This window comes from Symphodus melops, assembly GCF_947650265.1.
Source record: "Symphodus melops genome assembly, chromosome: 14".
Lineage (NCBI taxonomy): Eukaryota > Metazoa > Chordata > Actinopteri > Labriformes > Labridae > Symphodus > Symphodus melops.
The window spans coordinates 14521360-14545047 of record NC_136704.1 but is presented as its reverse complement, the minus strand read 5'-3'; the positions used below and the strand labels follow the sequence as shown (position 1 = coordinate 14545047).

Below are 23688 nucleotides of genomic sequence, written 5' to 3'. Positions count from 1 at the left end.
ACTCCAAAGCACCATTTGATCATTGCAGCCTTGGTGTTATACCTCTTATCTAAAGGGCACACCTCCTGTGCAGTGATGCACGTGGAAAGACGTAAAGACATGAGTGAGTGAGCAATAGGAATGCAACGATTCGCTCGACTCGCGGTGCGATTCTTTCACGATTCATTTTACAAAAAGAGACAAAAATTATGACAAGAAAAAAGATAAATTAATTTGAATGTAAACACTGTTGACCTCGTCATCTCTTCGGCTCTTACACTCGTTTGGGCAAGCGGGGCTACAAACACGCGAGTTAGGATAGTTCGCTCTCCACGGCTGCCATGGTAACGCCTGCTTGTTACAACCACCCTGCCTTCTGCTCCCCTCTTAACCCGCCCTTCATTACAACATTACAGACTTCAAACTAAAATCTATCAGAGAAAATAAAATAATAATAATATAATATATATAATAATAATAATTTATTATTCCACTGAACAAGTTCTCTCTTGATTTTATCTTTGACAACATTAGTGTGTGTGTGTGTGTCTCTGACTGTTTATAACGTCTGAGGGGAGACGTTCACACACTGAGACGACAGCGACTGAGAGGAAGTTACTGTCGATGTTAGCTGCAGACACGGTGAGACTGAACGACCGTTTGACCAGAACACGTGTTCCTGACGTGGCCGTATGGATCAAATTAGAAGTGTGTGTGTGTTAATTAGTTTTTTGTTAAGTATCAAGGTGAACTGTGACGAGTTAACATTTTTAACTGCCTCACGACGATGAATCTTTACATCCCATTATAGTAAGCAAGAAAATGTATTTTACAGGTCCAGGTATTCGAGTAGATATTTTCATGTGTTATAAAAAAATCGACACATTCTTGAACTATTAATCTTTTCTTGTCAACCAGAGCAGCCGTGTTATTTATTGTGCTGCTCTCGTTCGGTCCCTTCATGGCAGCTCTGAGTGTCTACTGTTGTTGCACCACTTAACCCAGCTCCATCTTTTAGCAACATTGGCAGGGTCAGCTGCCCTGAAGTCTGCTCCCTCAAGTCTCCAGGCAGATTGTGGGGTACATTATGTCTTTAAAAAAACGGGGCGCACAAAAGGAAAACATGTCACCTGTAAGATGTTGAAGTACTGCAGAAATGCACCAAGAATATAAAATACACAAAATCTCCTCAGCGCCTGTATGTTCTGCTGTCAGGTCCAAAACTATCCCAACTTCACAAGTCTGAAAGTGGATTTTTTTATTATTTTTTTATTTTGTTGTTATTTTTCTGTGTAGTGCACATTTGCACTCAGACTGATATAGATAGGTGACTTCCAGCATGATTTCAATATTATAACTTTACTCTGCTTCAGTGGTACTCGATCTTGTCCGCCTCAGGATCGTAACCTATTTATATTAGGTGAGGTCATTCATTCATTTTAGGTATTTGATATTTTCTATATATATAATTAGATGAACTTTAACGACGGTGTCATTTGATGGTTTCATAAAACATCTCTGTTATGCTCCGTCTAATTTATTTTAATTTCTGTGACAAACATTTTTAACCTTCTCATCTTACTTCCCTCCCGTTCTCTCTATTCTCGTATCTGCGCACACACACCTAAAAACACCTAATGTTTCCCTTTTTATTTTATTTGAGTTAAACGAGCCACAGCTAGTCATAGAGGAGCCACGTGCAGCTGGGGAGCCGCAGGTTGAGTACTGTGGGCTTCACGTCGAAGAAGTCGGAGTCCCCAGTCCAGATTTTTCACTTGTTTTGCCCCAGTATGAGCGGCATGCACGGTGCCGACGAGTAGACTCATCAGAGGGAAGACATGCACACTCTTCTTTACCTCCTGCTGCCGTGTGTTTGCATTGGCCCCTGAAATGTGTGTGGGTATGTGCGCACGTACACGCACACACGCACACACACGCATTGCATCATGGCCAAACGACTTGTCTTTCACACAGTTCATTCCTCAAAGCAGCCAGTCCAGCTGGAAGTGACAGCATATGGAAAACCCGTCTAAATGAGTCCACACATCAATTACATCAACACATTCTCACCTCGCTCGCTCCCCCCCCACCACACACACACACACACACACACACACACACACACACACAGCCCTCAAATCACTTTGCTTTCGCTCTGTGTCTGTTGTTCCCACATCTCCCTGTTCATCACTTCTCTGCCCTCTCCCGTCTGAGATTCTCCTCGGCTGCGTTAAGAAAGTGGAACTTGTAACTGAGGAGTTTGTAGCTTGTAATGAGGGCTCGATGTATCGATAGATAGATAATCAACATGATGTGATCAAAGTTTGTCAGCATAAAGATTTTACTCTTAAAGCACTTTTCAGCAACTCAAAGGAAAGGATAAACAGAAGGTCGCTCTCAGTTTAGTCTCTCTCTCTCTCTCTCTCTCTCTCTCTCTCTCTCTCTCTCTCTCTCTCTCTCTCGATACAAGAGCGAAAAATGAAATAAATTTAAAATTTCATTTTATAATATAAGAAAAAACAAAGACTCAATATTTAACGAAGAGCAAGTAAATAATAATTAGAATTTCATTTAACCTTTTTATATATCTACAGATGAATTGAAAATTAATAAAGTTGAAAATAAAATGATTATTCTCTCTGTGTTAAAGACAGGATAACCATTAAGATCAACTGTTATTGTGCTTTAGAAATCACAACAGACACTATTGTACAAAGGTTTTCTCCTGCACGTACTCTAAAACAACCTCAGGATTTATTAAAGTAACTGAGACGGTAAAAAGACATTTCTGACCTTCTTATCTCCGTGTTTGACGAGCACCTCACGGAGAACAGAACACGGAGGACGTTCATGAACGCTCACAAAATGGATTTTGTTTCTGGAGGAGAAATTTTTTTTTTTTGAGCTTTTTCTCAGAAGATGAGAGACACCAGACCCAACAATACAGGCGAGCTGGAGGCCGCTATCAAAGCAGCAGAAGCTTCCCTAACCCCTCGGCAGAGTCGTGGCTGATTGCCTCCAGCTCCATGTCACGCCGCATTGATGCAGAGTCATTCATTCAAAATGAGCTTGGACAAAGTATTGAGAGCGTGAATGAAGATACTTTCAGAAGGGTCAACATTTCTGTTTCAGAAACCCTTTTTTTTTTTTTTTTTAAACAGCCTGGTTATGTAATAATCAAATAGTTTCAGATCCTGGATTGTTGATTTTCTTGAGCTGTACGTCGTAATTATCAACATTAAAACAACCACACAGATGCGTCTAATGAATATAGTGAATATGAAAATCTCCCTTTTTGACTTCAACTAAGGACGTAAACAAAACTTTTCCACAGTGTTCTTAAGTTACTGTAAGAACTGCACCTTTATACCAGCATCCTCTGTTAGCATCTCTACCAACAGCATGTTATACACTTCATGCTGTGGGGCTTAAACAACCGACTTCACACTAATACGAAACACATCCCTGATAAACACGTTTATCTACAAGACATTCTTACCTCCTAAAATTTGCCTTACAAGTCATTCAATTCAAATCAGTGAGTTTGTGCTTCATGTAAGTGTGTTTGTGGTCAGACCTTGACCTTGACTTGAGTCTCTATTGGAGGAGGCTGTTCTCTGAAAGACTCACCCCCCCCCCCCCAGCGGTATGTAGCAGCCCATAAAGCATGTTTAAGTCCCTCTCTGGTTTCAGGGAGTGGAGTCCGCAGCCTGGCCCCGCCCCTTCCTCACACTCTGAAATAGCCACGTCCTTGTCCCCACACGGAGCTAAGTGTGAGTCCGGGTCTGTATATATGCAGCCGTGGTTGATTGAGGAGCAGATTGCTGGTGACAGGTCGCACTGCGTTCCGTCCCTCCGACCCCCCCAGATTAGCCACCCGGAGCCCCCACCCTCCAAACCCTACTACTACCCTGCCCTCCCTTTCTCTGGGCCCCCCACCTGTTTGAATCCTTCTGCTACTCAGATCTAACACACACACACACACACACACGGTGGACAACCTGCGTTAACAGATTTCTCTTATTTGTCTGTCACTCACTCTGTGGGTGATGAAGGCCATTACGAGTCATTAAGGTGCGTGTGTGTGTGTGTGTGTGTGTTGCCTGGCTGGGATGTGTGTGGGTTGAAAAGACGCCTGTCACAGCACGCTCTCATAATTGCCCTCTTAGCCAATTATCCCCCATTTAAAAGCAAGTCACCTGCTCTGCTCTCATGTCCACACGATTGTGTGGTACACACACACACACACACACACACACACACACACACACACACACACACACACACACACACACACACACACACACACACACACACACACAGAGAATTGTAGCGTTTTATGGTTGTTTGTTCCTGACTGATATGTTTGTTTACTGGGCTTGTTACGCTCTCGGGTGTTTGTGTCCGTTCTCGTTCCTCACGTTCGGTCTTTCTCTTTCAGATTCTGATGCACACCAAAGACCTGGTTCAGAAGGTGAGTTCTCTCTTAGCAACTGATTGTAGTGAGGGAGAGAAGGAATTACAACAGGACATGCAGCATTACATATACACTACAATGTATGTTAATCTGTATTTCTTATTAAAAATGTCAATCCAGCGAACGACTTGATAAAGACTAGAGGTGAACTAAGAAATAAAGGTAAAAGTCCAATTTGAATTTAATGTAAATTAGTACAATATATGTGATCTGAAAGTATATTTGTGTGTGTGTGTGTATATACTCCATGTGCAGTATATGTTATATTACACATCATACAGAGATGGTATATACCCCCCCATATGCATTACTTCTGGGGCACTTCGTACAAAGGAGTCCCATCTGAAGGCTGTAATCCTCCAGGTGGACGGTCAAACCCGACCTGTGGCTCTCCTTTCCTGCATGACATCTCTCTCTCTCTCTCCCTCTTTTTTCTCTCTCTCTCTCCCCTCTTTTCTCTCTCTCTCTCTCTCTCTCTCTCTCTCTCTCTCTCTCTCTCTCTCTCTCTCTCTCTCTCTCTCTCTCTCTCTCTCTCTCTCTCTCTCTCTCTCTCTCTCTCTCTCTCTCTCTCTCTCTCTCTCTCTCTCTCTCTTCTCTCTCTCTCTCTCTCTCTCTCTCTCTCTCTCTCTCTCTCTCTCTCTCTCTCTCTCTCTCTCTCTCTCTCTCATTTATGACTCCATCCACTGTCCCATCTCTGAAAAATAAAAGCATAAAACTTCTTGCAGCAGTTCTAATAAAACGTGTGTATGGCACTGAGGATTTGTTGAAGACTATTTCACTTTTGTTTTGTTACTGCTGATTCACTTTAAAGAAGCCATATTGAGAAGATTAACTCATGCTGAGATACACGGTACATTTAGTTTTGTAAGAGAGAGTGACTCCACTTATTCACCTCATTGTATTTGTTGTCCTGTTGTGATGTCGGCTCGTAAATGATTTTCTCTAACTTTCCTCGCACTTCTTTCTTTCTGTTCTTCCACCACTCAGAATAACCTGGAAGTCATCTATGGAGATACGGACTCCATCATGATCAACACCAACAGCAGCTCTCTGGAGGAAGTCTTCAAACTTGGCAATAAGGTTGGAGAAAGAAGCTGAGCGATCCGTTTTTTCCACTCTCTATACTCGCTGTTTCCAATTCGTGCCACGTCTGTAACTATCCCTCCCAGGTGAAGGCCGAAGTTAACAAGCTCTACAAACTGCTGGAGATTGACATCGACGGCGTGTTTAAGTCGCTGTTGCTGCTGAAGAAGAAGAAGTACGCTGCCTTGGTGGTGGAGAACCATGGCGAGGGACGATACAGCGTCAAGCAGGAGCTCAAAGGATTGGACATCGTCCGCAGAGACTGGTGCGACCTCGCCAAAGAGTGTGGCAAGTACGTGTGATTCAACTGCTTTCCTAAATTAACATTTAGTGGTACTGGACGACTTTACTCTGTATTACTGTTAGATAGCGATGACTTCGAAGAAGCTGTCCAGCATGATCGTGAAAGTGTGTTCCTTCCCTCGAACGCTGCAGCTACGTGATCGGTCAAATCCTGTCAGACCAGAGTCGTGACGCCATTGTGGAGAACATCCAGAAACACCTGGTGGAGGTGGGAGAGAAAGTAGCAGCTGGAACCATACCGCTCAACCAGTATGAGATAAACAAGGTGAGAGATGTCAGAGATGTGCATGTGTGGAGAAGTCGTACCTTAAGTCTAAAACAACGTCTTCTGATCCTCCTTGGATATTCGCTGTTCTCTGAAGTTTTGAATTCTCGGTTATACATCTTTCTTTGTTTTTTGTTTTACGCTGGATCGTTTGAACAAAACCTACAACCCAGCACCAAAGCGTCACAAGAACGCAGCGTCGTTCATTAGTGGGCCACATGCTCAACAGTCGCTCCGCTGAGTCTTTTACTTCACAGACGTTTATTGATGTGAACGTCTCCACCTTCATGACTTAAACTCAGCTGCACTTCTGTCTGTCTTTGATTTGCTTTATTTCCACCAGGCTTTGACCAAAGACCCTCAGGACTATCCAGATAAGAAAAGCCTCCCTCACGTCCATGTGGCTCTATGGATCAACTCCCAGGGCGGTCACCGGGTAAAAGCCGGAGATACAGTCTCTTACATCATCTGCAAGGTGAGTGTTTGAAAGACACCCGTCCATCTGGAGCTTTAACACCTGACAGATATTTTTTTTTGATCGAACTGTAGACTCATCTAATGATGTCAAATCGAAAGTTCAAACGCCTGCACTTGTTTGTTTGTTTTTTTTCGGAAACAGGACGGTTCCACGCTGGCCGCCAGTCAGAGGGCCTACGCCCTTGAGCAGCTTCAGAAGCAGGAGAACCTCAGTCTGGACACCCAGTACTACCTCGCCCAGCAGGTGCACCCCGTGGTGTCCCGAATCTGTGACCCCATCGATGGCATCGACGGCGTCCTCATAGCCACGTGGCTCGGTATGTTGTTGTGTGTTGTGCTCTACAGAAGACTTCTTGAACATCGCGACGGTGTGAAATGTGCTTACTTTCCCTCCTTCATAAAGACAAAGAAGTGAAGTTTGTTGGAAGAAAAAGTCAGATTTCAATTAAAGCACCTAATTAAATGAGATTAAGTAAATGATTTAATTAGTGTTGTTGACATATTTCAGGTGAATAATCAGGGTGAAGTGGTTCTTTGGAGCTCTTACTTGCAGTTTAAGGACATACTTTTTTATAAATACAGCCTGTCCTTGAGGTATTTGTGGTGCACAGCTTACTTTGAGTGATAGCACTAATCCCTCTTTATGTATGTGTTAGCATTAGCCATGTTAGTCCTGTTTTATAGTCTGCTGACAGCTGAGGCAGCCAAACATAGAAAAGCTGTCACACCTAATATCACAACAGACTAATAAAAGTACAAAATAGATGTTTCCTTGTTGTCAAGTGAAGGTGTGAAATTGGCCTGCTCTGGTCTCGTCTGGTTAAACATTTGTGTTAATCAATGTGGATCCAATAAAAAAAAGAGAGAGAGAAGTAAGGTGTGATTGTGGTCTTCTTTTGTCCGGACAGGTCTGGACCCGAGTCAGTTCCGGGCTCATCAGCAGTATCAGAGGGAGGATGAGGCCGATGGCACGCTGGGAGCTCCCGTCCAGCTGACCGACGAGGAGCGCTACAAAGACTGTGAGAGGTTCACCTTCCCCTGCCCCGCGTGTGCCACTGACAACACCTACGAAAGCGTCTTCGAAGGAGCTGTGAGTAGCTGCACGCCGTTTCTACCGCAACAAAAGACGGTTGTTGATTTTCTTGCCGTTTGTTTTTTTTTTGTCTATTTCTTTGGCCTTTGAGAAAGTTTCTCATTTCAACTGTAAATGTTTTTCCGGGTTTTTAACGAGCATCTTGTGTGTCTGTGTGTCCATCTCTGATAAACCAGTTGAAAAGCGTTTCGTCACCGCACGGCTTCAGCTGAACACATTTTCTATCCAACATAAAAAGATGAATTAAAGAAAAATTGATTTTTCACACGATTGCAAGAGAGAACAAATAATCTCTCATTGATTATTCATCCATTACACACATTTTGGCATAAAAGAAAGTTCATCATTTTAATTACTATTAAATACTTTACTATACTTTAAAAACTATGTCGGACTTTGACTGCATTAAATGAGTTTGACACTTAAGTGAAATCCCAAGATAGACTGGATCAAAGAGAGGAGCCCTTATCACTCGCAGTGTGTTTCTCTGTTCTCCGTGGATCAGTACAGACGTGGATAAAGAGTCCAGGCGTGGAAGAATTAGAGTCTGACTTCCTGTGAAAGATTCATGCCTCAGTCATCCTCCATATTGTGTCTCTGTCTGTATTTTTAGACAGCTGCCTGGCTCCAATACGGACCATGTTTTCATTGGCATAGTTTGGACTCCACAACTTGAAAATCCTTCCCTTAACCCCTGCTGCTCTGTGGACACACACACTCACACACACACACTCTGATCTCCTACCATTTGTCAGGCCAAGGTCGAGTGTGTGTTTGTGTGTGTGTGTGTGTTATCAGCTTCTAATGAGGAGTAGGGCGCACAGCTTTTTCTTGTCTGAGAGACGCTAATAAAACTGACAACAGTCTGTCCTCGGCTGGCAGGAAGAGCTTACATTAATTAAAAGAAGGATACACGCATCCCACGAAAAGTCGATAACATCACATACTTCAGCAGTTACACTCACACACGCACGCACACACATGCGCACACGCAAAGGAAAGAGCAGAAAAGTTCCAGTCAGTGTTTTTTAGCAGACGTAAAAAAAAAAAAGTTTGTTTACAATTATAAAACGTCTGAATAATTTTTTTAACGATTTAATGATCCGTACGATATCTGGGGATCGTTTTTAACCATGCGTCGGCAGCCGGTATGCACACTGGCACAGACAGAAAAGCAAATAAGACAGGAAGTTAATTAGGGTGGTGAACACGGTCTAACAGCTCAGTGAGAGGGGAGGACAGATGGGCCTTGACTCTCCCGTCTGACACCGAGCCAGAGATGGTAGGAGGAGGAGGCGGCGATGGATGACGGAGGACAGACAGAGGAGGAAAAGTTATTTGATGGGGGTAGAAGGAGAAGAAAATGAAAAGATTAAATGTTTAGGGATAAAAAGTAAATCAATCAGGGAATTCCCTAAGTTGAGTTTTAACGGAGCGATGGGTAACTGCAGGAAAGAGGAAACAGGAAGAGTCGGCGTCGACACTTTTTAATGCTTTGTGTTTAATTTGACGTCGTAACCATAAAGCAAGCTGCAGGTAACACTGGTCTGATGTTTGTCGATGCAGTTTGTTAGGGAGGGGAGTATTCTGTTATCAAAAACCAAGTAAGGAATGAAACGAGTGAGATAGCAGGAGAGGAGTTGACGAAGAGCCGAGAGAGGGGGAGGCTGCTTTCATCCTGAGAGGAAAGAAGCGCGGACACTGGAACCAAACATTCTCCTCTCTGATCTATCTAAACTCTGATGTTTGTGGCTCATTGTTACTTTTTGTGACATGAAGTTAAGAAGCCGGCACGCTCATGTTGAAGATCCGAGAAGGAGACGGCAGTGAATTAAAAAAATAAAAACCCCATAGATGGACATTCAGGAGCGTTTTAATATTCGCTTGATTATTCGACGTGCTGTGTCTTGATAGTGTCGTTGTTATTGTTATCGCGAGTTTCCCTGCCGTCGCCCAAACTCAAACCCACAATGCAGAACGCTGTTTGTGTTCTAACTTTGTCGTTTTCAACACATTCAGCATGCCTGCAGGACACCGGAGCAACACAGCCGAGCAGACAATGGGCTGAAGTGAAAATTGTTTGTCAAAGGATAAAAATGTAACGCGTTCTTCAATGAAGTTATTTGTTCAAAGAAATCGGCCCTCCAAGTCCCATTTACACAGCGACGGCTGAGCCAAATGACTTCACAATCTAAGTACATAAAAAAAGGTCCTTTTATTTTTTTATTGTTCAGCCTGGATATTTAACTTTTATAATGAGCCCCAGTATGGATTATCTGTGGATCCTTTCACCTCTAAAATAGAAGAGACGCATTCAGTCAGACTCGACAGCAGTCGTTTACAGAATCTTTTACAGCGGGACTCCGAGGTTCCCCGAACACAACCTGCTGTGTAAATAGAAATGTGACCGATGGTCGACACAAAGGGAACAACACACTAACATCGTGCAGGGTGGGATCCTCTGCAGCATCACCAGGGTCCACCTCATCTGCTGAGAGAAATATATCCGTTATTTCAGATTGACCTTATCGTGGGCCACATGTTGTGTATTATAGCCCGAGTCACCTCGAGTTCTTGTTGAAGTTGAATTCCTGCTCGTCTGTAAAAGAACCCGTCGATCACTCGAGCTTTCTTTATGACACGTTTCACATCAAAGGCAGTTTAAAGCTTCACAGGGACTGAAAAAATCCTAAACTAGTGACACAACTTGATACACAGAAGATAGATTTCGAAGCACACACACTAACGCACTCCAGCACCCATCCATATTCTCTTCTGCTTATCCGAGGTCGGGTGGCAGTAAGTCAACCCAGACCTCCCTCTCCATGGCGACGTTTTCCTGCTCCTCCTGGTGAGGGGTCAGAGGCGTTCCCAGGCCAGACGAACTCGGGCTCAAAGATCTTTGAATGTGTTTAGCTGTGTCCTCCCGCTGCTCAAATAGCAATGATATATATATTTAGTTAAAACAATAAAAAGGCAAAGAGTTAAAAAAAATAATAATAATAAAATGTCAACACAAATACATGTAATTCAAATACTATAAAGTTAAAGAGTTAAAATAAATAATATCTGTTATATGTTTAGAGTTAAAGATTTAAATCATTATGAAACGTTATCAAAAAAAATGGCGACATAGAAGCCAGACTGAAGAGATGTTTTTAGTTTATGTTTCCATATTTCCTGCTCCTCTCTGATCAGAGTGTAGCTGTACGAAGCATCATCACCAAGAAGAAACGTACCAAAATATTGGGGCTGAATAAGTCAAACTTTCGCCTGTATGAGAGGAATATCTGACTCTGGCGTATACGTACCTCACCACCTCCAACTGTTTCATCTTCAGTCTATCCACTTCTTTCTTTTAATGCGTTTAGCTGCACATTAGCCGAGTTAAATGCTTTGAACTTGTAGAAAGTGTTTTTTTTTTCTTTTCTTAAAAAAAAAGAACAATGTAGGCAACCAATAAAAAAAAAAAAAAAAAGCCCTGCATGTGGCTGTGTTCTTCTGTGTCGTTGACTTCTCTGCAGAAACCTTTTTTTGCTGCTGTCAAAGTGACAGTTAAATGGAGTTCAGGTTTTAAAGGAGTGAGTGTTTAAAGCCGTTATATTTAGTGTAATTGTTATGTACTGCAGCCACTTTTTTTATTGCATTAACTGTAAGCCTGGCTGTCAGCTCGACTATTTTGGGGTGTGGAGGTCACGTTAAACTGTTTTCTTCAGGCTACGATATTGTTCAAATTTGCCGGACCCGGGGTGCTTTAAGCCCTCACACCTTCTGCGCTGGTGACATGTTCTCTGTGGACGTTTAAAGGTAACAAGCAAAGTGCTAATTTGCGGAGCTGCTTTTCTGATTACAGGGTTAACACATGCCCTCTGCACATACATATTTATACACAAGACATTACATTCAACGTAGTCACTGCAGTGAGTGGAAGGAATGTTTTCTCATAAGAGCTATTTAACCCAGACTCCAACCTTTTAAAGCCCTTTTTTAATGTGGCCAAATTCAATTTAAAGCATATAACCTATTTCTAAAGAACTGATTAAATAAGATAAGAGGTAATCCTTTATTCATCTCGCAAACAGAGACATTTACAGTGTTACAGCAGGGGAGCAGAAGAAAATCACACAGTGCAAAATTAAATGAATTAGATAAAAATGTTAAAAAAAAAAAAAAAAAAGTGCATCTAAAAATAGTTAAAAGAGCCAGTAACTTCAAGATGGTGCATGTAAGGGTGGACATGAATGAAGGGTCCCATGAATTGTTATTGCGATGCAAATAAATGTGAACTACAACTGCATGACAGTAAAAACATGTACTGAACGCACGTGAGACACGAGGCTGTTTAAAGCTGAAGGTAAGAAAAAAGGTGTTTACACAAAACTCAGCCAATCTTCATACGGAAGACAGAGAGACCATCTCGATTTTAAAATGTCTTACTTCATTAGTATGCTCTCTCTCACCTCTGCTCCCACTTTTCCTGACTTAACAACCATTCGGAACGTCAGTCGGCAAAAGAGAGGACGCAACATTCCGAGTGTTTGACGATATTTGAACTCCGAACAAATCTGTTGTAATCACACACGCACGCGTTCTCCTCTGCAGGGGTCAAAGATGGAGCCCGGCTTGTTGCAGTGCTGTCACGTCCCCTGTGGGAGCCGACCCATCGACCACGCCGTCAACATCAGCAACAAACTGCTGCTTGACATCCGACGCCACATCAAGAAATACTACTCTGTAAGTACTCCTCTGTTTCCAGTTTGGAAATGTGCGGGCGTGTACGGAGAAGAAACAAAGTTCACTTCACACTCGCAAATAAAAGCAAGCAGATATTTATTCACTTCCTTCTTTCACCTCCAGGGACTCATGCACTGAAATTAGATTTCAATCAGTGTCCGTTCTGTACCTTGTAGGTGTAGAACAGCTTTTATTCCCTCCCATTATAGTATTGTTCTTCCCCTCCGTGCAGATAGTTCACAGCTACAAATTACTAAGACTATTTAAGTCACAGCCAACTATAGCCACATTGAAATTAAAGCTCTGTAAATTGCTGTGCTTGTGATTGCTTAACATGGCATATCACACAGCTCTCCAAGAAATCAGGAATATTTCTTCAGCTGACAAATCTAAAAGCTCAAGAGTTCAGAGAAACGGTATGTAATGATGCATGTAACAGTCGCAACCGCAGGAAATGGACCTCCCACATGGCGCCTGTGTTTGGCTTGCTTCCTGTTTAGCGCGACGTGGGATGGTACGGCTGCAGTGCTGGTGAGAGAAGCAATCAAAGAAGTATCTGAGGAGCAAAAAAAAAAAAGAAAAGAAACCTCAGCAGGACACTGCGTTGACATTTGAATCCAAAGAGCACATTTATCTTCTAAAATTAAAGTACCTGATAGATATGAGGATCCATGAAAACACCTGAAGGGCAATTTATGGCTATTAGACCATAAAGTGCTAATTAAATGAGACATGCAGGAACAAGTGCGTCATCGGAGGAACTTGCTGTGACTGGAACACGGCGCCGAGATTTCAGGAACGCGACCACTACGATCTCTGTGCACGTTATTAAAGCGCTGCGTTAAGGTTTCTGTTCGTCAGGAGGTTCTCCGCTCTGATGTGGATTCGGTTCATCGACGCGTAGCGTTGATGTAAAGGCAGATATTCTCTCATTGTCAGATTCCTCAGGTGGACTGTTCGCTATTTCGCCGTTCTTCTTTGTCTGCCAGGTCTCCCACTATGAGGTGCAGATGTAAACAGCCTGGTCAGGACACGATCCGGAGCAGTCCTCAGTTTATTAGTGGACACAGCACAAAACAGTTCGTATGCAAGGGAACGACGATAGACAAGTTCTTGTTCAATTCACATCCAGAATTAGACAATGTCATCGACTTTCTTTTCAAATTATTAAGTTAATAAAAAAAGAATTTCTCTCTACGCCCCCCAGACTGCCCGTTCAAGTTGCTATTTACACCCCTGTGACCTGGGGGGGAGGGGGAGGGGGGGGCAGAGGTGTTACAGGGGGAGACCTGTGTGTGTGTGTGTGTGTGTGTGTGTGTGTGTGTGTGTGTGTGTGTGTGTGTGTGTGTGTGTGTGTGTGTGTGTGTGTGTGTGTGTGTGTGTGTGTGTGTGTGTGTGTGTGTGTGTGTGTGTGTGTGTGTGTGTGTGTGTGTGTGTGTGTGTGTGTGTGTGATCTGAAAAGGGCTTCTGTCTCTCTCCTGGTCGCGTCAAACACTTTGGTCTTCAGCGAGTGGAATGTCTGTAAACGTGTGTGTGAAAATGTGTGTACATCAGGGTTACTCTCCCACAGTGCTGAACAGAAATCAATTAGTTTGGTGAATGTGTGGGGAGCCAGTCCCCCTCAACCCTTTTGTCAAGATCTGTGAAACAGCTGCTACCACTGAATACTTACACCTCACACACACACACACACACACACACACACACACACACACACACACACACACACACACACACACACACACACACACACACACACAGCGAGGCAATGAAGAGGGGTAATATTGTGTAATTAAGGATTCCTTTCAGGCCGAGGTACAGTTCAAACAGAGCTGTTTGTCCGGCAAGATAGAGTGGAGACTCTGCACCTCTGTGTGTGTGTGTGTGTGTGTGTGTACAACAATATGTGTGCCAGTGTCCTAAGCTCGGACTACAGAGACATTAATCATTAGTGAAATTACCTCCTGTCCCCCCCCCACCCTCATCCCTGCCATTATCAATAAACCACCCTGAGAATGGGCAAACACTTGTTCACTCCTCTCTCTCTCTCTCTCTCTCTCTCTGTCTCTCTCTCTGTCTCTCTCGCTCTCTCTCTCTCTGTCTCTCTCGCTCTCTCTCTCAGAGATTTGCTTGTTTCCTGAACCACCCAATTCTTCCTTTCCTTTTTTCTTTTAACCCCTCCCATCTAACCGCGGTTGCCATGGCATTTAACAAATTATTGCAATTACCCTCGTCATGTGGGTCGCCCCTGGAAACAGGCTGTGGGGCAAGAGAAGAAAGGGGGGAGGGAGAGAGAGGGAGGATGAATGAAGACCAGAGAAGGTGATAATCCTGTTTTGAACAAAAGGTCAAATTGTTGAATAGAGACGCTTTGATTAAGCAGAGGAGGTACAAAGTGGGACCGTTTGAGCTCTATTCTGTGTGTGTGTGTGTGTGTGTGTGTGTGTGTGTGTGTGTGTGTGTGTTCCTGTGTGTGTGCAGTAAAGCTGGAACAGTCAGTTAATAAGTGGTCAAACAAAATTGAAGGATGTTGTGGTTTTTTTTTTTTAAAGACATTTTTGGAATAGTTGGGAGGCTGTGGCTCAGTGGTCGAGTCGGCCGCGGATATGTTTGAATGGACGTGTGTTTCACGTAGCAGCCTCAGGCATCAGTGTGCGAATGACTGTATGTGACGTGTAGTGTGAAAGTGCATCAAGTAGTCGGACGACTGCGAAACCACTTCACAAGTCCAAGTTCATTTTAGCATTCTGAATTATGGCCGCTGGATTGTCTCTACAGAAAGTTACTGGACTTGAGCTTGTTTGTCACTTTTTTTTTCTAGACTTCAGACTACTCAAAGCGCTTTCACAGCAACACATTCATTCACTCACTGATGTCATTCAAATTCATACCCGCCAACGAAGCAGAGGGAGCAATTCGGGGTTAAGTGTCTTTTATGAATGCATGCATGAAAGTAAAAACACACGAGCAGTATGTGGAGTAAATGAGGTCCAGACTACAGGAGCACTAATGACAAATATCTGTTTTTGATGAATCATTCCCCCACAGTCGAGGATGTAATGAGTCTGTTTGGTTTGATCAACACTGTGCTCTTACAAATATCTGAAATTAATTGATGAGTTCATTTGATGTGGACATACCGATGACATTGGACAAAGCAGGTGCATTGATTCGAGTGTTTTAGCACATGTGCTAGTTTGCAACACGGGATGCTTTTGAGAAGATAAAACAGTAAAAATCGAAAGAAGGGAAAGAAGAAAACAAATGAATAAAAACAAAACGCAACAGACAAACAAAAGCAATAAAACGATGATTCAATAATCCGTCGTGTCATTATTTCGATGGATCACTTGAGTAGTTGAAAGCTGCTGTCAGGAGTGGAAGTGTCAGAGACGGCTGCATGCAGATGTCTGGTTTCCTTCAGTTTGAGAGGGTGACAAAGACGAGGCAGCAGACGGAGGGGAGATTTGGTGCTGGGCTCCGTCGTGGCCCTGCTCCTGCATCTGTTTGGTTAAATTACGTGGAACTCATTTGAGGTATGTGTTCACTGTTTCAGGTATCCACTGCTATAATTATGCAATTATGAGCCTTTATTCTCTCGTGTCCGACTGTACACCCACACCCCCCCCCCCTCGCTGTGGCGACATGCCTCAATTATCATTTCTCTCTCTCCTGCCTCTTTCTTCATCCTGGCCTTACTTGTAGTCCTTCTCTACGCGGCTCTCACCTTTCAGCGTTACTTAATAACGCTTTATTATCATTCTCATTATACACACCGTTGGTCTGTGCAGGTCTGTCTTGGAAAACACCAAAACATTCTCATTTCCCATGATGCTCCGCTCTTTGTACAAGTGCTACCGAGGTGTTTGGCTAATAAGCCCTGGGCTGGGCTTTGTGGGTAAAGCTGTGAACTCTGGGACTTTTTAATTGATTTGGGACAAACGTGTGTTTGGATTTAATTACGAGGAGATTGGCCTTCTGACTGTGTGTGTGTGTGTGTGTGTGTGTGTGTGTGTGTGTGTGTGTGTGTGTGTGTGTGTGTGTGTGTGTGTGTGTGTGTGTGTGTGTGTGTGTGTGTGTGTGTGTGTGTGTGTGTGTGTGTGTGTGTGTGTGTGTGTGTGTGTGTGTGTGTGTGTGTGTGTGTGTGTGTGTGTGTGTGTGTGTGGCTGCTTTAAGCAATCCTTCTAATGTCTATTGTTTTTTGCATATAAAAGAACATTTGGAGAATACAGTTCTGTATAGAGTTCTTGTTTATTGTCAGTTCACACCAGCTGTAATTATTGACTAATATGTGCAGATTGGAAGGAAAGTTGTAATAACAGAAGACAAGTTAGTAAAGGCTGCAAAAAGCATTACACACAATCAAACCGTGTGACTCCAAATGTTCCACCGATGACCGTTTTTCCATGAGGAGACGTTGGCGAGATGCAGATCCAGGCGCTCTGACGCACCTCACAAACGGAGGGAAGTTATTCGAAGATTGTGCAGATGTTTTTGGTACATCACAAATCCAGGCACCAGAAGAGAAACCAGTCAGGGTCTAAAGAGGACTTAAATGAAAACACAGGGATGACCCCATGAAGCCAAATACAAAAGTGAAGTTATAAAACATTCCTGACCTCAGTTCAGTTTCAGAGCTGTCAGAAGTGACAAGACGAGAAGAGTTTGAACAGGAGTGTCCTGGTGTTTAGATGGCACACTTCAGTTTGCTTGCTGGTTAAGATGCATTTAAGGAAAGTCATTTAAAAAAAGTGTTTTATTGCATATTTTCAGTAAATGTATTCAGAGAATGTGGAGTATAATCTTTGAGTTTATTCAAACGTGTATACTCTTTGTCACTTCCTTTTAATAAGCTTCACTTTGATCATTTGTCTGTTACTGCTCTGTCGACAAGGTGGCTTCGTCCACTTCAGTATGTTTGTGTGATTGTGTTTGTTTTCTTTAAAGAGCGGCGTTCCCAAGAATCACAAGCCGGTAACTCGGCGTCACTTTGTTCTAGTCGCTTCGTACTTTGAAAGGTTATCGAACGCAGCAACACATTGGAGAGAATGTTTTGGTATGTACTTTAGAGGGAGCTGTAAAGCAAAATGCAATCTCTACCGTTTCTTTTGTAGCTGCTTTAAAAAAAAGAGAAGAAAAAAAAGTGATCAGGAGGCAAGACAAAGCGGAACTGAGAAAAAAAAAAAAATCAATGAGAGAAACTCTGCGTGTGTGAGGGGGAGAGAAAGACAGGTGCGGCGGTTTTTCAGGGGGGTTTATTTGGAGTGAATGAAAGGAAGGATAGTTATTAGGAAAGATGGAGGAAAGCAGCAAAAGGCGTTGATGGTGGTGGGTGTTATGCTCTGTCATTAGTTGGGTATTAACCCCCTTCCCTTTAAGCCTGCCTTTAGTAATGACAGGGCGTAAGACGCGGAGGGGGAGGAGGGGGTCTGGAAGAATACGGCGAGATTGAGAGGGTTAGACCACCGCACCTGCCCAGGGTCACTACCTCACCACAGGGGGTCCTAACTACTGCCGTTTTAGCTGTCCACCGCTCTGCCTGTCTGACAAGTACTCGCAGGGCAGCTGAAGATGCACTCCAATGTAAAGAGAGAGAGAGAGAGCCGGGGGGGGGGGGGGGGGGAGAGATCAACTCGGATGTAAAGCTGTCTTTTTGTTTTCTTTTTCTTCACCTGAACTTTTTTTTTTTTACTTTCTTTAACTCCCCTCTGCCCCCCCCACACACACACGCGAACACACACACACACACACACACACACACACACACTACGTTTCTTGTCACCTCTGTTGTGCAAAATTAGCGCACCTTAATGGAAGCAACAATTTTCAGCCAAATTTCCTCATTACACAAGTTTTTCTTTTTTTAAAGCGCCTCGAGGACACAAAAGTTTTTTTGTTTGTTTTTTCCAGTCAATTTTTTAAGAACACCTTTTCTCAACAAAGCAAGCACGCCGCAAAAACACATTTCAACAAGTAATCACGCTGGAAAGCAAACGCTGAACGTTCTCTCAGATGTAAGCTCCTCTGCATTCATTTGTCTAATGGGAACTCTTCTGACGTGTGTGTGTGTGTGTGTGTGTGTGTGTGTGTGTGTGTGTGTGTGTGTGTGTGTGTGTGTGTGTGTGTGTGTGTGTGTGTGTGTGTGTGTGTGTGTGTGTGTGTGTGTGTGTGTGTGTGTGTGTGTGTGTGTGTGTGTGTGTGTGTGTGTGTGTGTGTGTGTGTGTGTGTGTGTGTGTGTGTGTGTGTGTGTGTGTGTGTGTGTGTGTGTGTGTGTGTGTGTGTGTGTGTGTGTGTGTGTGTGTGTGTGTGAAGGCTTGAAAAACTGAAGTTCCACATCTCTTCGAAACACCTTGTGCAGCATGAGACATCCAGGAAGTGGGATCAACCAAAAGAAAAAATGATAGAGCGGGCATGAGGGGGGGAAAAAAGGTCTCACTTTGTTTGAGTCTCGTCTGTCTGTCACAGTCCAGCATGGTCACCGAAAGACTTCAGAAACAACGTGAAGTTGCCCAGATATACAACATGAAGTATATTGATACAAAAAGCAACAAAGAAGCTGCCATGAGAATCAGAATGAACTGAGGGTGCAATATAAAGTCTGTATGGCTTGTCTCCTGAGCAGTACACAAGAACAATCCTTTAAATCTTCCTGTTTTCTATTTGAGATCAATCACCTGTCAGAATACTTCATGTAAAGATGATAAAACGTCAAACTGCTTCAGCTCCATCCGACTGAAAACGTTGGGATTGTTTTGGGATGTTCTCTGTCCTGAAGGTGAACGTCCTCATGTGTCTTTCCTCAGGGCTGGTTGGTGTGTGAGGACCAGGCCTGCCAGAACAGGATCAGACGTTTGCCCATCGCTTTCTCCCGCCACGGACCCATCTGCCCGGCCTGCACCAGAGCTACACTCAGACCAGAGGTAACACACACACACACACACACACACACACACACACACACACACACACACACACACACACACACACACACACACACACACACACACACACACACACGCCACATCTCGCATCTCAATCTTTATGTACATTTTTATCCAGGTGATGGTGCTATAGAGCTGAAGTCTCTCCTCACATACAGTATTTCCTGTACACCTTTACTCATTAGTATCACATTCCAACACACACACACACACACACACACACACACACACACACACTGTATGATAAAAAGAATCCTCTCTTTGTCCCTGTGTGTTCGTGTGACAGTGTGTCCGAGCACACACGTGCACAAAGTGCTGGCTGGTAGTTAAACCATTAGAAGCATCAGTCTGTCCAGCTTTCCTGAACGCTTTGTTAGCTTGACCACTGGATTTAAAAGAAACACTCTCCCTTTCAATTTGAGCATGACGGTTCAATCTATTTTTTTTATCCTGTCTTTCTCCATCTGTTCCTGTCTCAACCCCTAACTCTCGTCAATTTTTTCTTCTTCTTTTTTTTTTTTTTTTATCGTCTCCTATCTGTCTCCTTCTCTGGCTGCTTTGCTGTGTCTGACTCTGTGGCGACAGGTTGTAAACCAGAAGGCCAATTTCTTCTGTCACTGTAGCCACTTAGGGCGGCCATTGCTGTGGCTGAGGGCCGCGGCACTTTAAATTGCGGGCTGAATAAAACATTTAAGTCTGGGTGCTCATTTATGCTCTTTTTCTCTACTCTGAAACCTTGTAGTGTCACTTTTATTTGAACCGCTCCTCCACATGTATAACTCATTCCTCCCTGTGTTACTCTAATAAACACTGATGACTATCTACCTCAAACTGGACCAGAAGAGTTTACAAGGTGCTTTTCCATCAGGCTAAACGACCAGAGCATATTTAAAACAAGGACCATCAAGAAAGGGTACGAAAACAAACGGATGGAAAGAAACTAGCAAAGCCTAAACCACAAAACAATACCTTGTTGTGAACTTGGAAATAAGAGTTAGAGCCAGTTAGTCTTCCATGATTCACACACACTATTAGAAGGGTCCACGTTTATGTTGAAGGACTTTGTAAGGTTAAAATGCTTAACGATTAGCCTGCCCCATTGATGTCCATTGTATCGTCATCACAAAAAAAACCTGGATGTATCACGGCGTCATTTCTTCAATGTACACCAGCAGTGCTCTCTCACTCAGCATGTGTAGGTTTTACATGTTGGTTGGAAATCTGGGTTAAATGTGGCTCTGCCTTTATTCCATTTTAATGCAGTCGAATAAAGCTCAAGCTAGCTGTCAGCTAGCCTCCGGTTAATTGGTGCCAATTTAGCTTTAATAATTCTAGATCATTATTTGTTGTTGACCTTTTACCAGACCTATGACATTATTTAGGTTTTTATTAGGACAGCGATGACGCTCAGTCAAGGCTAGCTATCTGGTTTTATCGTCTGTTTACAGCTATAGTCTGTGTTAGCCTTGTTAGCATCGCGCTACGACTTACAGACTGCTAAAGACAGAGTAAAAACTGGTGGCACAAAATGCTGACACCCTTAATAATAGAAAATAACAACGTTGAATTGTGATGAATTCAGGACTCTTCTTCTGTGGTGTGTCCAGTTCTTCACTACCACCATGTTCTGTAAAACACAAAGCCCCAAACCTTGATGGTTTTGGCATGTGTTTTTCTCTCAGGAGGCAGTGTGGCATAAAAAGTACAAAACGCAAGTGGCAGAGCAAACAACAGATTCTGACGCTTAAATGAGAAATTTTTTTTTCATTAAACTTTCAAGTATATCAGTGCTGTACGTACATCATTTAATGAACAAAAGAACGGAGAAGAACTCCCCGGCCAACAGCAGACGTGATGAAGCAGTTTCATTTCGATGGATTGCATCAGACGCGAACGTACAGTCACAGGATCTAAACGTCCTCATCAACTCCAACTCGCTCAACGTGAATATTTCCTGCCGCCTTCTCAAATCGACGCACCCTTACTTCAAGCGGAAAAAGGTGCAGCTCATCCTGGAAACGTAAGGACGCAGAACACGTTCTCCTTCCAAATGACTTTCACAAAAGAGTAAAGTTAGTGTTCAGTATGTTGTTTCATGTTCTTCTTTTTTTTTTAACTTTTATTACATTTTTAGAGCTTGTTTTTGTTTACATACTTATAAAGACTTTTGTTTCCCATGAGAATTTTTACTTCTCCTTGACATTTTTAGTTTTTATGTGCTTCATTAAAATGTTATCCGTAGACATGCTGCTCACTCATGGGCCCAAAATAGACACATGATTAAAAAAAAGGAACCTGCAGACCTTTCGACCTAAATCAACGGAGCGATGTCGGAGGGAGGGGGCTGCATTCAGGGAGTGCCCGAGCAGTTGGGGGTTCAGTGCCTTGCTCAGGAGAAACCTTGGCAGGGAATTGGCACATCTTGAAACAAAAGACCAATTTCCATATTTTGGCCTTTGTAAATGTAAAATGTAAATGTACTTTATTTATACAACCCTTTACAACAATCTTTTTGGCGAACCAAAGTGCTTTACAATAAGTTGAAGAAAAAAAACTAAAATCCAATTAAAAAAAAAAAAAACGGGGGGGAAAAAACACAAGGACCTATGCCAGGACTTGAACCAGCGACGCTGTGTTACCTAATTAAAGCCCCTATGCTACATGCTACCGCCACCCCCAGACGACTTTTATGATGTTAAATCATCGACAACACATTGCTGCAAAGAGACACACAAAAATACATCAAATTAAATCATTTCGGAGCATCTGAGCATGAATCTAAATTATTTAAAAGTATTTCTACTTGTAATTACTAAGTTGTTGATATTTTATCTGTTCAATCAGTGTTAAATAAATCACAATCTGTTCAACAGCTGAAGCAGTCTAATATTCATCCTAGCCTCTTTTAATACCCCGCTGGAATAAGCAACACAATAAACCCTGATAAACTACATGTAGACTTTTAAAGCAGCCACTCATGAATGGAAAAAATGAGTCTGACTGGATTCTGACAAGGACTTATTATTATTAGGTAACCGAGTTATTCGAATCAGGCCGGTGCATGGAGATTAATGGCCCAGCAGTTCACATTTTCAATTTGCTACCAATTATGCAAATTACCCGAGGCCATTCCTGGCTGTTGAGCTGCTGGCGGTAAAGACTGCCCTTAGACCAGAAAGGAAGGAAGGTGAGGATTAGTTTTTCTTTTTAAGAAACTTTTTGGGGGTTTTGGGAGCTCTGTCAAATGTCTACCACTGTGCCTGCAGACGATCTCCTGTGTCCTCTTTGGACGTCATCATCCCAGATTATCAGGCTGATGTAGACTCGAGCGTGAAAGACAATCGGGCAGCCGTCTTTTAAGTGCGGATTAAACGCAATGTGTGAGAGCATCTTCTTGGTGACGGCGCTCACTTTTCCCTCTCGAATCATGCTACGTTTAGCATCTCTGTGGGCGCCGTCTCTCCTCCCTTCTCTCTCTCCCTTTGCCTCTTCCTTTTTCCACCCCTCCCTCTCTGGACACAGTCTCAGAGCGTGATCTGATCTCCATGTAATGGGAGAGTAATAGGCACTCTGTCTTGATTGGTTGGTAATTTGGGGGAGTTATGCACAGGTGCAATTTGTAATATTTTCAGTAAATTAAATTTCTTTCTCTTCATCTCAGCCTCTCTCTCTTTCTCTCGCTCGCTCGCTCTCTCTCTCTCTCTCTCTCCACAGCGCTTAACTCAAATGGTCCAATCTCTGTCTTGACTTTCCTTTTCTTTCCCTTTTATTCTATGCTTTCTTCCTCCTGCTCTTTTCATTTCACCCCCCCCCCCCCCACACACACACACACACACACACACACACACAGACCCTCTCTAGCTACAACACTCATTCTCTCCTCTCCTCTCCTTGCTTGCTCTTTCTTTCTTTCTTTCTTCCTCTCACCCTCCCTCTCTCTGCCTCTCTCTTTCTCTCCCCTCATTTTATTGATGTACGCTCAGGCGCCCATTAGAGCTCCCTTTTTCCCTCTAGTGGAAATTGCAGCATGTTAATTTTCACACAAATTACGGCAATAGCAGGTATCTCTATTTGATACATTATAGCGGGAGCAATCAGAGATAATTGAGTGCCTTTCAGAGGGAGACGGCTGCATTCACTGCCGGCTCAAAGCTGCCCCATTATCGCCTAATCGCTCTTTAAACACTGAATTTTGCCGAACAAAAATTCTTGTCATAATTTTGCTTAAGTGTATTTGGAAATCACAGTCCTTTGAGCGAGGATAATTGAAATCAAATCCCTTTCACTGGAGCTGACATTTCTACATTTCCCTCCAATTGAAATTAATTTCAAAAAT

The 23688-nt window shown here is 43.1% G+C and overlaps 1 protein-coding gene across 1 annotated transcript in view; it reads left to right on the top strand.

Moving 5' to 3' along the window:
• Positions 1-23688, top strand: part of pola1 (polymerase (DNA directed), alpha 1) — a 55578-nt gene that overhangs the window by 18484 nt on the left and 13406 nt on the right. The window contains 9 exon segments of the mRNA XM_079361137.1: positions 4421-4453; positions 5444-5536; positions 5626-5831; positions 5975-6107; positions 6451-6582; positions 6727-6901; positions 7493-7674; positions 12280-12411; positions 19215-19331. Of these exon segments, the coding sequence (XP_079217263.1) occupies positions 4421-4453; positions 5444-5536; positions 5626-5831; positions 5975-6107; positions 6451-6582; positions 6727-6901; positions 7493-7674; positions 12280-12411; positions 19215-19331 (1203 nt within the window).